We start from the raw sequence: 17,037 nt of genomic DNA on the forward strand, positions 1-17,037 counted from the left end.
CTAAAAGCTAACATAGTAATGTCCATGTTTTGAAGGCTTAGCTACGTTAGTTCCCTCTGAGGAACTTTCTATTAGTGGGAGGTGTCAGGTGTTCATACAAAAATCTATCCGTATCTGTGGTTCTTGGACATCCATTAATACAAGTTACCCCAAGGTGTGTATCAGTGGGTGTTACATCAGTGTAATGCCAGTGTAGATGCGTCCTACTCCCAAGACAAATAAATCATTGCAAACACTCCTCCTGTTGATGTTCCACCCTTGCACCACTCACTCCAGAACTGACCTCTCTGGTCATCTTTCTACCCTCCACTGCTCTGAGGTCATCTGGGCTGGAGGTCACTCACTTGTTCAACTAGTGCTGACAAACACACACGTGCCATTTGCTAGCCATGTTCAGAGTGAGCACACTCCACCCTTTTGAAGCCTGTGTACTGACACCATCTTTGTTCATGCATCTGCCTGGAGCCATGCGGTGGTCATTGGCTTCATTGTTCTGCAGTGTGAGGAGTGTGCTCAGTCCCAGTCGGGAACTAATCGCCAAAATGCTAAGATCTTCCAGTGTCTGTCTGAACAGGTGGTTGAACTGGGATTTGTCCAAAGTGAAAACCAGTGCAGACAAAAGGGCAAGGAGCCAAGACAAAATCAGTAAGGATTACAGCAGGTGAATCAATAGCTGGTACTCTTTAAGCTATTACACAATAAGCACCCAGACTGGGAATAGGCCTTACTGATATTTGTAAAGTACTGGGGGGCTCTTTTGCAGTGAAAGGGTCTGTGTAAATGTCAAATATTATGATGGATGAGTCTAAAAAAGCAGCACTCCTGCATACATAGGTGGCCATAACTCAAAAGGACCAAGCCAGTATTTTGAGCAGAAAATTCGCTACCGAATGGCAGAAATGAAGTGCTATATGTCAGGCTGATCTTTGTGGGGGAAAAAAAATCACTCTTCTGTAATTCAGCCCTCCGAACCCCTTTTACAAACATTAGTAACATGCAAATATTTATGAAGTCCACGTATGCCTTTCAGCGCTCAATAATATTTTTGCAATAAACATCACATTTTCGCAATCAAGCCGTATAATCCCTTTGTACTGCCAGTGTGCCACACAGGTTGGGCACCCAACAGCGTCTCATTCTTCCTGTACTGTAATTATTGTCTCCACCCATGTTCCTACGAATTTTATAGTGGCGCTGCAGCAGTTCTACTTATAGTTCAAGGCTGCTTGGCTTCTCCATTAAGAGCTCTTTTTTCAGTCTTTTAATCAAATGCTTTAATTCATGCTGAAAACTTGATCTGCAGGCCTCCAGCCTAACAAAGCATTCCCACACAACATTCCCTATAAAGTGGAGCTGTTGTTTCTTAGGGCAGGATGAAATATATTCCCTTTTTCCCCCCCTAGTTTCCAACATTATTCTTACTTCCAATGTACACTACCCTACACCACACCGCTGTGATGCTTAAAAGGGGAAACACATAAAATTAAAGATGTTAATGTACAAATATATGTAGCTGGCCAAATTCCTGTTCACCTATGAACTTGACCAGTGCCATGATGTCATCTCCAGATATATTGCTTTTTAGTGGGGGACAGTACTGCTGATGTTGATGTAATCCCACGTAGGTAATCAGATTCAATGTAAGACAATTATTCTGCTATCACCATGGTCTCAGAGACCTCCCTTCTGCCAGATCTGGTCCCAGATCTGTAGACCTCATGCATAATCTCCTCCCTTTTGCTCAGTTACTTCCTGTTACACTTCTTTCCTCCCACTGCCTCCTGCCTGATACGTGGCTGTGGACTTTATCCAGCTAGCATAACTGAGGATGCTAGTATGCAGACAAATCAGGAGGGAAGACATGTATCAAGAAGTTACTGAGCAAGAGGGAGGAGATTAGGCATGAGATCTATGGGTCTGGGACCAGGATGGCAGGAGGGAGGTCTCTGAGAACATGGTGATAGTAGAACCATCCACAGTCTACTAACAACCACCATTTGGTATCTAAACAAGTGCGGAAATCGTGCATTAGTCACATCTCTGATTTAGTCAATTCACTTGCCCTGTTCCAAAATTCATAAAATATAAGCAAGGTTTACATTTTAAAAAAATCAATTAAAGTAACTCTGTGGAATTCACATTTATTTAAAACATCAATATTTAAAAACTGATAAATGAATAATCTCAATTCTTAAATGGGAAAAGGGTTATCAAGTCTCTGCCAAGCAAACCATGGAACAGCAGCACCATCTGCACGGTGACACGCATTCTCAGAGCGGCAGGGAAAACTTGGGTTCAGGGACTCCCCGAGCGGTGAAGGAGAAGGGTGGCATCATGCTAGTGCCTGAGACTGGGAAGTGAAACTGACCATCAATGCAGAAATGAAACTGACTCTACATAAAACACTGTCAAATGAAAAAGTAAACAACTGAAAAATAGAGAGAAAATCTGTCACTGTTCACAATCGGAGGGCCCAGTCATGCAGCTCTTACTCACACGAGTAATTCTTATTCATGTAAGCAAGGATTGCTCTTCCAAGAATTGCAGGATCAAACCCTAAGGCAATAGCTGTTACAGTAATACATAAAAAAGTGTTCAGACAGAATTGTGCTATTTGCGTTCACCATGTCCCATTTGTGGTGTGTATACTAGCGTCCTCAGTCGTGCTGGTTGGAACGTGTACTGCTCGGGGATTCTTTCTGAAGCAAAGAGGAGGCGTTCACACACTAGGCCAGATGTCAGCTCTGCTACTGCAGGGCAAAGGGGCAAAAGAAAAGAAGGTTTTTTTTCAGCCATGTGAATTAGCTACCTGGGGATTCGCCCGTGTCAGAGGGTTCCTCAGGGAGCACAGGCGGCATCGCTGGTGCAGAGCGCTGTGGCCAGAGCACTGGTGTACACCAGCAAGACCCTGTCTGCCAGAATAGCCCCATGGGGCGTGGAGAGCCAGACACCTCTTTAGACCTGTGTGTCGGCTCTAAGTCGCTCGCACGTATTCTGAAAAATGTTGAGCAACTCCATCTAATTCAACATGCAGGAAAAATTAATTCTAAATCCCGAAAGCAGTTGATTTGCTCGTTGTAGACATGGTGGGTGCACGGGCAGGGAAATGTGAGAGGACAGCTTGCATCTCTTGTTGGTCAGCCTGGGTGTGTCCCCACAGAAGCGGGAAGGTATAAAGTCCAGCTTGAGGAGACAACGCCACACCAGCTCTGAGCTAGCACGCTAAAAGAAGGGGTGTAGCTGAAGTGGTGCGATGAGCTAGCTCCCCCCTCCCACCAAGTACAATCCCAGGTGAGACCTTGGGTGCATGCTCAGGGCAGCTAGCCCCTATCGCTACTTGAGCCGCACTATATTTTTAGCCCCCTAACTTGATCAGAACTAGCGTGGGTCTGACTCCGTAAACTGGAATCTACACCTTCCAGCTCCAGAGTAGACATACCTTATGGAGTGTTGCAGGAAACAGAAATGAGAGCAAAAAGTGGAAGCCACTAGCTGAGTTGCACCCAAATTACTGGTGTCTGGGTTGCTGAGCCATTAGTATTCAGGTGATTCGGAATCTTATCACACAGTGGATTAAATTCTGTGGTTCTTATTTGGGGCAGAGTATGAAGGGCAGGATTTGGCCCTATGGATGAAATCCTGACCCTACTGAAGTCAATAGCAAAACATCTATTGATTTAATTGGGGACAGGATTTCACCCTGTACAGGTAAATGTAGAAGTAAGAACTTTGTGCAATAAGACACTTGGAATTATCCTGTAGAAATGTTTCAGAATATAGCCATAAGGTTAAGTTGATGGGATCACTTGGCTGGAAGTGTGCAACAGCTGCATCTCCAAAATCCCAGATTTCACATACATAGGCCTCTATTTTCATGTGAAAAAAACCCGGTCTGTTGTAGGTGCAACTACCTGTTTGTGCACACAGTTATTTCGTTTCTAGGTGCAAATAAGCATTTGTACACAGTTTTGCAGGCATACCCATTGTGCTCTCATTGTTAAATTTGGCCTATAGTGCAGTGGTCACCATTAAAAATTCTGTATTTGACAACAGGTGTCACATAGTAGTATATGAAGTTACTGCAGTTTCTCTTGCGCTTGAAATAGTAGCTGTCTATGGTATCTATGTGATAATGGTGAACAAAAGTTAATTATTTAATATCTTCTACTTTAACTATAATTGTTCTCCTATGAGATGCCCACTGAATGAAATGCCATTGGCAAAGTTGTGTCATTCGTTGTCTGAAACTGCCACTGAAGACAACAGGAACAAGACAGACATCTGAGGACAGAATTTTACCTTGTTTAGTTTTTCCTAGACTGTCACACAATTAGGTGAAGCGTTTAAAAAAATAAACAATGCACTAAGCAACAGCTAACTAAGGGCATGTCTACACTACAAAATTAGGTCAATTTTATAGAAGTCGATTTTTAGAAACTAATTTTATACAGTCGATTGCGTATGTCCACACTAAGCGCATTAAATCAGCGGAGTGCGTCCTCACTACCTTGGCTAGCATCAACTTACAGAGCAGTGCACTGTGGGTAGCTATCCCACAGTTCCCGCAGTTTCTGCTACCCATTGGAATCCTGGGTTAAGCTCCCAATGCCTGATGGGGCAAAAACATTGTCACGGGTGGTTTTGGGTACATGTCGTAAGGCCCCGCTCCTTCCCTCCCTACGTGAAAGTAATGGCAGACAATCATTTCGCACCTTTTTTCCTGGGTTACCCATGCAGACGCCATACCACGGCAAGCATGGAGCCCGCTCAGCTCACCATCACCGTACGTCTCCTGGGTGCTGCTGGCAGACGCGGTACTGCATTGCTACACGGCAGCAGTTCCTTGCCTTCATGGCAGATGGTGCAGTAGGACTGATAGCTGTCGTACGTCTCCTGGGTGCTCCTGGCAGACCTCGGTGAGGTCGATCAGGGGCGCCTGGACAGACATAGCTATCCTCCTCTTAGAGCACTGAATGGGAGCCAGAGACTCCAGGTCATTCTCTTCTTTAAGTTTCGTCTCATGGAGATTCAGTCCTGCCTGGAATATCACGTGAGCTGGAGGCTTCTGCCTCAGGCTACTCTCCCAGCCACCAGCAACGTGCGGTCGCACCTACCTCAGCTTACCCCTTGCTCCCATGGCTCCTGAAGCCTGGACAGTAGTAAGGAGCAGTTCAGCTATAGGCTGAGCAAGTGCAGAATGGTGGTAGAATGTGCCTTTGGACATTTAAAAGCTCATTGGTGCTGTTTGCTGACTGGGTCAGACCTCGGTGCAACCAACATTCCCATTATTATTGCTGCTTGCTGTGTGCTCCACAATCTCTGTGAGAGTAAAGGGGGAGACATTTATGGTGGGGTGGGAGGTTGAGGCAAATCACCTGGCCTCTGATTTTGAGCAGCCAGACACCAGGGCGATTAGAAGAGCATAGCAGGGCATGCTGCGCATCAGAGAGGCTTTGAAAACCAGTTTCATGACTGGCCAGGCTTCAGTGTGACAGTTTTGGGTGTTTCTCCTTGATGCAAACCCGCCCCCTTTGTTGATTTTAATTCCCTGTAAGCCAGCCACTCTCCCCCACTTCGAAATAAAATAACTATTGTTTTGAAACCATGCATTCTTTCTTTATTAATTAAAAAAAATGAGATAACGGACAAGGTAGCCCAGGTGGGGTGGGGAGGAGGGAAGGACAAGGCCACATTGCTTATTGTAACCACACTAAAAATCAAACTGTTTGAATGACAGCCTTCTGTTGCTTGGGCCATCCTCTGAAGTGGAGTGGCTGGGTGCCTGGAGCCTCCCCCCCAACTGCATTCTTGGGCATCTGGGTGAGGAGGCTATGGAACATGGGGAGGAAGGTAGGCGGCTATACAGTGGATGCAGCGGGGGTATGTGCTCTTGTTGGCTTTCCTTTCATGTCCGTTTGCTCCCCTAACAGATGCTTCATCATGTCTGTTTGCTCCCCCATTAGTCTCAGCATCGTGTCCTGCCTCCGCTCTTCGTGTTCACTTAATTCTTTCCTGGCCTCTGCTACTGAATGCCTCCATGCATTAAGCTGTACCCTATCAGTGTGAGAGGACTGCATGAGCTCGGAAAACATGTCATCGCGAGTGCGTTTTTTCCGGCTTCTAATCTGCGATAACATCAGGGACGGAGATGATAGGGGGAGTATAGAAACGTTCTACGCTCTATAATTCTGGGGGGACTGCATGGTCACCTCTGCTGCTGAGTGGTGCTAAGTTTGCCACGCTAACCAAACAGGAAATGAAATTCAAAACTTCCTGGGGCTTTTCCTGTGTACCTGGCTAGTGCATCAGGGTTCAAAGTGCTGTCCAGAGCGGTCACAATGGAGCAATCTGGGATAGCTCCCAGAGGCCAATACCATCAATTTGCATCCGCACTACCCCAAATTTGACCCACCAAGGTTGATTTTAGCGCAACTCCCCTCGTCGGGGAGGAGTACAGAAGTCGATTTGAAGAGCCCTTTAGGTCAACAGAACGGGGTTGGTTGTGTGGACGCAGTCATTTTTAAATCAACCTAACCCGGCTAAATTCGACCTAACCCCGTAGTGTAGACCAGGCCTAAGGGTCAGTTCTACTACTCTTACTCATATCAATTTCAATGGGATTATTCAAGTAGTAAGCTATTACTCAATCAAGAGTGGCAAAATGTTTCCCTAATGTATAGTTGTTAATGTTGTGTGTGTGTGTGCATGTTTGTATATGTGTATATATTGCGTGTACATACACCCACATGCATTATAAAAAAAATAGTAGAGATCTTTACATTGGCACTTTGATAGATACCTAGGGGAGTGTCATGAGAAGTTTGAAAGATATATAACAATAATAATTTAGCACGGTTTAATAAAATCAGCCGAACACACAAGTATGAAAAAGTAGTAGCAGAAAATATTGTACCATAATTTCTCTTACTACAACCTGGAAACCTCTCTCAGACATCATGGAATTAGCCAAAATATCATTTGTGTTGTATTGTGTATTTTTGTATTACACTTCATATTTTTCATCCATGTTGCTTGGTTTTGTCAGCACAAACATTCTTGGCTCCTTTCCCATTTTGGCTTCTTTTCCAATTTGTTAAAATAATGCATTGTAATTACTTAAGAAAACCAATAATATTCTATGACAAAAGAAATCCTAAGGCAGCATATAGCTATTGTGGCCATATCATCAGCGTCTCTTGCTTTTTTTCCCTTCCGCACCTTATTGGCCCAATCTTAAAGCTTTTACTGCATTTTTGTTCAATCCTCATTCAGACACCCCCTCCACCCCACATTGATTCAGCCGGGAGTTTTGTCTGAGAAAAACTGAATAAAAATGGAATGGGGAACTCATCATATGGTCTGTAATCTCTAAAGTTCTTCTCTCATCTCCTCCCACTTATTTCTCTTCCACAACCACAACACACATGAGAAGACAGAAAACCATCCTTTAAAAACATCTGGTGAGCCCTGCTGGTCACATGTCTTCTGTGCTACTTTCTGTTTGCCATTCTCTGTAGCTTGTCTGGGTGTGCTGCTTTGCATCCACACACATTCTAAAAAATGCCTCCCATCCATAGAGCCACCCCGTTCTTGTAATTGCGTCTCTCAGGGATGACTAATGCAATACACAAAACCTCTTTGCATGTTACTAGGTTGTTGTCTGGGATTCGCTATTTTCCCACCTTGACTTCATTCCCTCTCAAAAGCTGCAAAGGCCCCAGATTACAGCAACCCTTTCTCCAGCTGAAGAGGCTGGAATGCAGCTCCCTGAAGAGCCCTTCAACACTATGTCAAGCATCATCCAGAGGGGGCACTTCAAGTGTCTCACTTTTTCCTGGGTCTCACTGCACTCTTACTGCATTTCCAGTCCCTGCCAGACTGTAAATGACAGCTGAGGACACAAGTATGGATGCCTGTCTGGCAGAGCAGTGCACTGTCATTGGACCATCAAGCTATGATTTTTAGAAGATTTTTTTTAAAATCTATCTTTTCCTTTGACGCTTTAATCACCAGTTGCTCTAGAGAGCATTCCTGTGTGGTTTCTAATGCAGCCGTCAATGTAGTATCTAGGCACCATATACAAAATTAAGTTTTACTTATTGCCTGTCCAGAAATACAGCTAGTTCTCTTCCCCGTGTTAAATGTTTTTTTCAAGTGAATCATGGTGGGGATCTTGCAGGAGAAACATTGCTAGGTTGTTGTGCTACCCTAATATTGGGGACAGATCTGATTGACTGAAACAGTGAATCTTGTACTGTACCTTTAAAGATGCAAGACTTGGGCTTATTCTGTTGTTGCTGGGAGTATATTCCAAAGCCAAAGGCCCTCTGTTGAAAAAGCCCTAGCTCCTGAAAGTTTTATCCTTGGGACCGAGAGCTGCCATGGATAATTACAGAGGGAGTGGCGATCTCTAAATCTTGCTCATTAGCAGTGTTAAAGATAAGGACCTCATACGAGATCATTCGCTATTCTCACCCAGTACGCCCGCATATGGACAGTAATTTCCAATTTTAATTGCCACATACTGTGTGTACATGATCCATATTTCATTTGTGCCTAGTCTTTCCATTTGTGCTTTGTGGATTGTTTAACCAGGGGTCTCATCTCTTCCCATTAGCTAACAAAGGGCTGTGTACTAGGGAAAGCTGACTGTCGTTTATCAAGAAACTAATCTGATATTATTTTTGAACCAAAATTTAATAACCAGTTTTGACAGATCATGTGTGTTTGCATACATCTCTGTGTGTAATAGGCACATGTGTATCTGGATAAAATACTTAGGCTGCATGCTAATACACAGATGCAAGGGGAAAGTCTGGGTGTGCATTCATCCTGTGATCTTTATGTACCTGTATTAACTGTATGCCTGATTAATTCAGCTAAAATTAGATTGGATGCATTTCTAGCTAATTTTACCTGAATCAACCAGACATATAGTTAATACATGTGTAATGAGTAAAACTAAATGCAAATTAATGGCCAGAGGACTACAGTGGAATTATCAGAGAGTAACAGTAAGTGACACATAGGCATATGGTTATGTAGTCCTGTGGTTAACCAGCATGTGGTTAATGGGTAGACTTCTATAAACAGTAAAAGGTAAGCGGAGTGTCTTCCTGCTTTTGCCAAATTGTGTCACAACAGGCACCATCATTTTGAAATCTAATAAGTTTTGAAGAATATCTTTAAAGCAGTTACAAATATTGCACCTGGCCCTGATTCTCTATAGTAATTTTTCTGATTTTACAATCATGTTTAACTATTAAAAAATATTTTTCTCGCTCCTTGTGCTGTGTGAAAAACGTACAGAAAGAACAGGGGAACTGATTGAGTGTGTTAGGGAAACAGTGAAAATGCCCCCATTAAGTGCTATTAAATGTCCCAAGTAAATAAACTGGAAACATTATAGCTAGAAATAGATTAATAAATAGAAAAGTATTATTTTTCTCTAATCTCTTTCAGTTATAGGCATTTTAGGTGCTACTTGTAATAACAGTAGGTAAAAATATTTTCTTAAAGAAGCAGGATATGTTCTTTGGCTTGATGATGTCCCTTTAATATTCGTTAAAAATCTCATGTCTTGGGGTGTTAATTTTCTTGGGGAGTTTTTAATAGCACTTATTTTTGATCCCTCATAGAAAAGTCTGAGTATTGGCAACATAATTGCTATGATCTGTCTTACAATTTGGTATTTAAAAAATGTCAAAAACACTTTAGCCTTGAGTCTGGCTGAGTGGACCCAAGCCAGGGGTCAGCCGTCTTGAGGCATGGATCAAAGGTGGCTTTTATGCCACCTCTGCAGCTCCTCCCAATACCCGGAGCTACTTTTCAGCAGAGGTTGGAAGGGTATTAGGAAGGCACTGGACTGGGATGCAGAGGATCCTGGGAACTACAGGCCAGTCAGCCTCACCTCAGTCCCTGGAAAAATCATGGAGCAGGTCCTCAAAGAATCAATCCTGAAGCACTTGCATGAGAGGAAGGTGATCAGGAACAGCCAGCATGGATTCACCAAGGGAAGGTCATGCCTGACTAATCTAATCGCCTTTTATGATGAGATTACTGGTTCTGTGGATGAAGGGAAAGCAGTGGATGTATTGTTTCTTGACTTTAGCAAAGCTTTTGACACGGTCTCCCACAGTATTCTTGTCAGCAAGTTAAGGAAGTATGGGCTGGATGAATGCACTATAAGGTGGGTAGAAAGCTGGCTAGATTGTCAGGCTCAACGGGTAGTGATCAATGGCTCCATGTCTAGTTGGCAGCCGGTATCAAGTGGAGTGCCCCAAGGGTCGGTCCTGGGGCCGGTTTTGTTCAATATCTTCATAAATGATCTGGAGGATGGTGTGGATTGCACTCTCAGCAAATTTGCGGATGATACTAAACTGGGAGGAGTGGTAGATACGCTGGAGGGGAGGGATAGGATACAGAAGGACCTAGACAAATTGGAGGATTGGGCCAAAAGAAATCTGATGAGGTTCAATAAGGATAAGTGCAGGGTCCTGCACTTAGGATGGAAGAATCCAATGCACCGCTACAGACTAGGGACCGAATGGCTAGGCAGCAGTTCTGCGGAAAAGGACCTAGGGGTGACAGTGGACGAGAAGCTGGATATGAGTCAGCAGTGTGCCCTTGTTGCCAAGAAGGCCAATGGCATTTTGGGATGTATAAGTAGGGGCATAGCGAGCAGATTGAGGGACGTGATCGTTCCCCTCTATTCGACATTGGTGAGGCCTCATCTGGAGTACTGTGTCCAGTTTTGGGCCCCACACTACAAGAAGGATGTGGATAAATTGGAGAGAGTCCAGCGAAGGGCAACAAAAATGATTAGGGGTCTAGAACACATGACTTATGAGGAGAGGCTGAGGGAGCTGGGATTGTTTAGCCTGCAGAAGAGAAGAATGAGGGGGGATTTGATAGCTGCTTTCAACTACCTGAAAGGGGGTTCCAAAGAGGATGGCTCTAGACTGTTCTCAATGGTAGCAGATGACAGAACGAGGAGTAATGGTCTCAAGTTGCAGTGGGGGAGGTTTAGATTGGATATTCGGAAAAACTTTTTCACTAAGAGGGTGGTGAAACACTGGAATGCGTTACCTAGGGAGCTGGTAGAATCTCCTTCCTTAGAGGTTTTTAAGGTCAGGCTTGACAAAGCCCTGGCTGGGATGATTTAACTGGGAATTGGTCTTGCTTCGAGCAGGGGGTTGGACTAGATGACCTTCAGGGGTCCCTTCCAACCCTGATATTCTATGATTCTATGATTCTAAGAACTGAGTTTTTATTCCCGGCTGAGCTACACACTTCTTGTGTGACATTGGCTGAGACACTTAGGGCTTGTAGCAATGCACACTAGAAGGGTGTGAATTCTAACGCACATCAACATACTGTGTACTAACTGGCCTGTGTAGACCCTGCTGGTGTGCACTGAAAGTTCCCTAGGGCACATTAATGTACTACTGTTTGGAAAGGGACCACATTAGTGTGCAAGGGAACTTTTAGTGCACGTCAGCAGGATCTACATGGGCCAGTTAGTGCACAACACATTGGTATGCTCTAGAATTCACACCCCCGTAGAGCGCATTGCTGCACTGTGTAAATAAGCCCTTATTTAACCTGTGCTTTACTGCTCCATCCTAATTCACTGGGACATTGTGAGGACAGAAACCATTAATGATTATGAAGTGCTCAGATATTAGTGCTGAGGGCCATACCGATACCTAGATAAGAACTGAGTTCAGTTACTATTGTAAGTGAAGCTGTCTTATTCTCGTCACACGTGGATGTATACCTACATCTAGATAAACAAAGCAAACTATAACAATGGGAAGCTTTCATCAGAAGAAGCCTGAGACTTGGATGACAGGAATGTTGGAGTCCAGCAATGAGGTACTGGTGTAGAGGTGTGTGGGAAAGTTTGTACAGCACATGCCTGTGCAAGTATAACCTCAATTATCTGAAACTCCCCATTGTCCAAATCAGGGCCGTGTTTCTTGAAAATTTCATGATTATCCATGTCCCCCAGGACATTCAGATAACTATACTGAAACGCGCTACGGGTAGTACTGTAAATGCCAAAGTAATAATTAATATTTATACAGTGCTTTATATTGTCAATATGCCACACATTCAGTAACTAAATAATCTGAAGGACACTAGACAAGTAGTAGTATTATCCCCCCTCCCCAATTTTACAAATGAGAGTAAAAGGAGTTTACACCAAAACAGAAACAGAAATATTTAAATGCATCATAATCATGGCAGCATATATCATAATTTCTTATCTCCATTTGAACCACCAAAACAACTAATTTTCAAAACTCAGAACTATAGCGTGCACATACCATATCTGAAAAGTCTTCCCTCTGAATTATAATGAAACCCACCATAATATCTTAGCAAAACTTTCCATAGAAATCCAGGAAGCTAGTTTTTACCCACAAAGGGATAAAATAAAAAAAAAATTGAGTTTGTATAAAATATTCTTGTCCAGGTTTAAAACAAGGGGGAGGAAGTGGAGGAAATCCAGAACAATAAAATCTCTGTTATGTCTTCATGGAACTCTTTAATTCCCTTCAGACAAACTATAGAGATTTTTTTTATCTGTTCTCTGTAATTTCTTGGAGGTATGGTAGTAGATTTCTCTGTATTTTAAAGGATTCCTGTTTATTCTGTAGAATTGATCTAATAGTAGCTTGAAGGATCTACCATGGGATTTTCAAAGCTTCCTAAGGGACTTGAACACCCAGTTCCCTTTGGTGTTGATGGGAACTGTGTGTTCAGATTCCTTAGACAGCTTTGGAACTCAGCCATAATGTATAGGGCTCTGTGAATTAACACCCTTAACAAATATAGATAATTTGTAAGTGGTAGTGTAGATAATTTAAAATATAACTGTCCAGCTGTAAACTGTGTATTTTACAAAGTATAAATAACATTAACTGTAAATCAATTATACATGCTTGGAGCAGTAGCCATGTATGGAGTATACACAGCCTTGGATTGCCCTGAAGTGGATGTGAAATGCTGCACCGTACGGGCACATATATAATATATAGAGACTAAAATATTATGTGTTTTTGAGCTGTTGAAAATGACAGATACAAATTCTCTCAATGCATGTTGTATTGTAATCATCAGTAAGAGAGTAATGTGCTTTCCTGTTGCAGGGAAGAGCTTCACCCTAACCATCACAGTCTTTACAAATCCTCCGCAAGTAGCCACGTATCACAGAGCCATCAAGATAACGGTGGATGGACCTCGAGAACCCAGAAGTAAGTGATCTGGCAACAATGTTAATGCAGGTGTGAGATTCCATATTAGAAATGGGGTTCATTACCTGTCAGATTAAAGCAGCAAAATATAAGATTCATTGGGAGCAATGGATGTGCTTTGAGCTAAGGCTATCCACTAACGATTTTAAATATGCCTCTCTAGAGCTTAGTTCTGCACGAGTGTATTCGGTTGTTCAAAAAAGTATTTGAAGTGCTCTGCACTTGAAGGTAACAAACTCAGGTAGGATTTGTATAGTTCACAAGACAGAAGGGATATTGGGTAAAAAAAGGACAGGACATACATTATGCAGCATTTCCTGGTCACTTTGACTTTCAGATGGTCATAGGATTTTTAACTTTAGAAACCAAGATGCCACTGATCTAACTTTTCAAAGTTGGCAGACAAAAGCAAAAAAAAAAAAAAAAAATTCAGAAAGATGACAACTGGCTGTTCTTGTGTATAGTTTATTGTGCCTCATGCTGGTTTATAACTTAGGAAAACTGTAATTGTTAAAAACAGCCCTTCAAACAGACAGATGGAATTTACTCCACTGGGGTGCACATTTTCACAGACAGTCGTTCTTGCCAAATTTTTTAAAAGCATTAAGTATGAATAGAAGATGAATGATTTGATATCTGTAGGGACAAATCCACAAATTTCTCACAAGTACAGTTTTTGGAAAAAACAGATGTACAGTCATCAGATGCTTGTGCAACACATGCTCTGCTTATTACCATGGGCAATAATTAACCTCAGTCACTAACCTTCATGTAGAATTTTCATATTTTTTATCAAAATGCCCTGATGTAAATTGAGGTTTGTGGTTTCCTTCTTTTATTCCCTCTGCACATTTGGCATAGGTTCTAACTGTTGTTTAAGAGAAGTCATCCCAGGAGAGGAGAACAGAAAAAAACGAACACCCACTAGAGGGTGATCCGTGTAAGCCAGGGTTATTTACTGTGTATTGGAAGAACAGTGAGGTTCCAATGGCTAAATATAATAGGTTAGAAAACTCTCCGACTTTCAGCTACCTTTTATTCTCAATAGTTGCCTGCAGTTATGGGCTAGATCCTCAGCAGGTGTAAATCAGTATATGCAGCTGTACTAATGTATTAAAGATCAGGTCCCAGGGTTTTTAGGATTTGAGGCCAGCCTTCGAAACACAGAGGACTTTTTCTTTTCTTTTCTTTTCTTTTCTTTTCTTTTCTTTTCTTTTTGTGGTGGTGATGTTTTGTTTTGTTTTGTTTTTTGAATGAGTGTCTACATTGTTCCTGAGAAATATCTCTAGAAAACCAGCAACTGTGCATGCAAAGCAGGTATTTGTATATGCAAATACCAGATCTGCATGCACAATCACCTGGCCTTAGGTTTTTTGAATACGTGTCTGATAGAGTTCTAAGAAACAATATCATTCTGATGATCTACCTCCTGGTTTAGATCAATTGCTCAGTTGGTATAATAGTTAATATTTAATAAGGTTTTACATTTAAGAGAGGAAGTAAAGAAAACATCTCTGCTGAAGCTACATATGTATCTTCACAACTCAAACACATGTAAAAGCATTTTTGTATGCAATTTCAATTTGTCATAGGGAAGTCAAACGTATAAAATGAGTAGTACACACAAGGAAGTTTTATGCACGTAGTACTAAGGGGTCAAATTTCCTTTTGATAGAGACACATAACTCTCATTATTGCCAGATAATCTGTTGTATATAAAAGAACAGAACATTTGCTACTAAGCACTGTAGTTTGATATCTAATCAAGAGTTTCTTCAATTGCAGCAATGGTTACATATATATGATACATGCAATACACTTTAGATAGTTGAGGAAAATGCAGTGAACTGTTTGACTAGATGGGCCTAATCCAGCCCCAGTCAATGCAGAGAAGACATGCTACCCAGAGCACACGTTATAATAGGCTTATGGGTAAACCTCAGTTTTCCTAAACTGTGTCATGTCACCTGATTTTTATTAATTAGGCAGAAAATTCCTTCCACTGTCTAATTCTTTTCAGTATCTCTCATAACATTCAGGCAATTGCGGCAGTACTGAACCATACCTTATTTTTATATACTCTCTCACTCTTTGTATTTATGGCACTTTGGATTTGTTGAATCAATTAGATCCAATGCAGTCATCTGAACAAAAATAGCTTGTTTTACTGCTATCTGCATAAACATATTTTAAGGGGTTCCTTGTAGTACATGCAGTGTGTTGCAGGGATTGAAAATTACACTGCTCCAAGGTCAAGGCTTTGCTATGTTCAGACCTGAAGCAGTGTCAAAAGAAGCACTGCTGGACTGAGGGGATCATGAAAGATGTAAGCTCCAGTATCTCCAGGCCTGCCATGCTTAGAAATAAATAGTTCACAATCAAATTGCAACTTAAAAAGGAAACATTAGTTCAAAACTTTATTGACATGAGTAAAATTATGCACATGCAAGTGTCTGCGGGATCAGGACATTGCTAACTCCCTCATGAGCATGCCCCTCACAGAATCATAGAATATCAGGGTTGGAAGGGACCTCAGGAGGTCATCTAGTCCAACCCCCTGCTCAAAGCAGGACCAATCCCCAATTTTTGTCCCAGATCTCTAAATGGCCCCCTCAAGGATTGAACTCACAACCCTGGGTTTAAAGCAGGCCAATGCTCAAACCACTGAGCTTCCCCAGGGTCCCTCAAATATGCCCATTTTCCTTTACACTTTTTTTAAAACTCTGTACATTTGCAGGTAACATGGGGTGCATATCAGTGCCCATTCTGGAGGCCTGTCCCTGGTGCTCAGCTTTACATATGCTCATACATAGCCTAAGATTGCATTTTCATGGATGTGCAAATAGCCTTGCCCAAAGTGCTGTATCTATTTCAAGGATTTGCTAAATTGCGGCCTAAATAGAAATGTTTGGGGGAGGAGGTTATGGTTTTATAGGAAGTCTTTAAAGTCATGGCACTGTTTCTGTTCGTCTTAGGGGATGGGCTTTTTTGTTTTGGTTTGGTTTTTTTACAACATTTAAATTGAGGGTCAAATTTGAATTGACAGTGTGTCTCATCTCTAACTCTAGTGGCTTGTGATATATTGGCTGCAAACATCATGTTGAAGTTGAAGTGGGGAAAAAAACCCAAAAAAACCCAATCAAAATAATATGATTTTAAGGTGCAGTATCTCGCAGCCTGCCAGGGCTAGAAACACTTGGACAGGCACACTACTAATTGTGCTTTCAGGACCAGTAATCTCTCCCAAGCATTGGTCTTGTACCCAAGGATCAGACAGAAAAATGTCAATTCTCATATTTTACTTTTCACAATAGCAGGCTGACACCTCTGCTGGGGCGCAGTTAAGGTAGTAATCCTAATACAAAATTGTAATTGTTCTAGTTACCGAGTATTAACCCTAAATATTTGAAAACATGAGGAACTTGTTATGGTCTTTTCTTTTCTTTTTTTATCTTGCCTTCAGAATTACAAGAGTGCAAAATCAGCCTGATAATGGGGCTGTGGTTGCAACATTAACTTTGGAAAGATTATCCCCTCTTTGCAATAAATCAACACACACCTGCACAGTTGATCTTTGAACCCTGATCCTTCAAGACTAAAACCACAAGCCTCTACCACTTGAGCCAAAGGAATATCTCTATGAGCTACTTCTTGTATAAATGCCTCCGTGTTCTTTCTAAGATCTTGTCTATGTTTGCAGCAGCACATAGGGTATGTGTAGCTACATGCCACAGTGAAAGGCAGGCTGTGTCCACACTTGTCACTGCAGTGTGTA

The 17,037-nt window shown here is 42.1% G+C and overlaps 1 protein-coding gene across 7 annotated transcripts in view; it reads left to right on the forward strand.

Annotated features, from left to right (window-relative positions):
* The window catches only part of RUNX1 (RUNX family transcription factor 1), a 222,914-nt gene that overhangs the window by 140,738 nt on the left and 65,139 nt on the right, over positions 1-17,037 (forward strand). For all 7 annotated transcript variants that reach the window (XM_048867440.2, XM_048867421.2, XM_075132925.1 and 4 more), the window contains one exon: positions 13,158-13,262. In XM_048867440.2, the coding sequence (XP_048723397.1) occupies positions 13,158-13,262 (105 nt within the window). The remainder of the gene's footprint in view (positions 1-13,157; positions 13,263-17,037) is intronic.

The sequence above is a fragment of the Caretta caretta genome, chromosome 1, assembly GCF_965140235.1.
Source record: "Caretta caretta isolate rCarCar2 chromosome 1, rCarCar1.hap1, whole genome shotgun sequence".
NCBI lineage: Eukaryota > Metazoa > Chordata > Testudines > Cheloniidae > Caretta > Caretta caretta.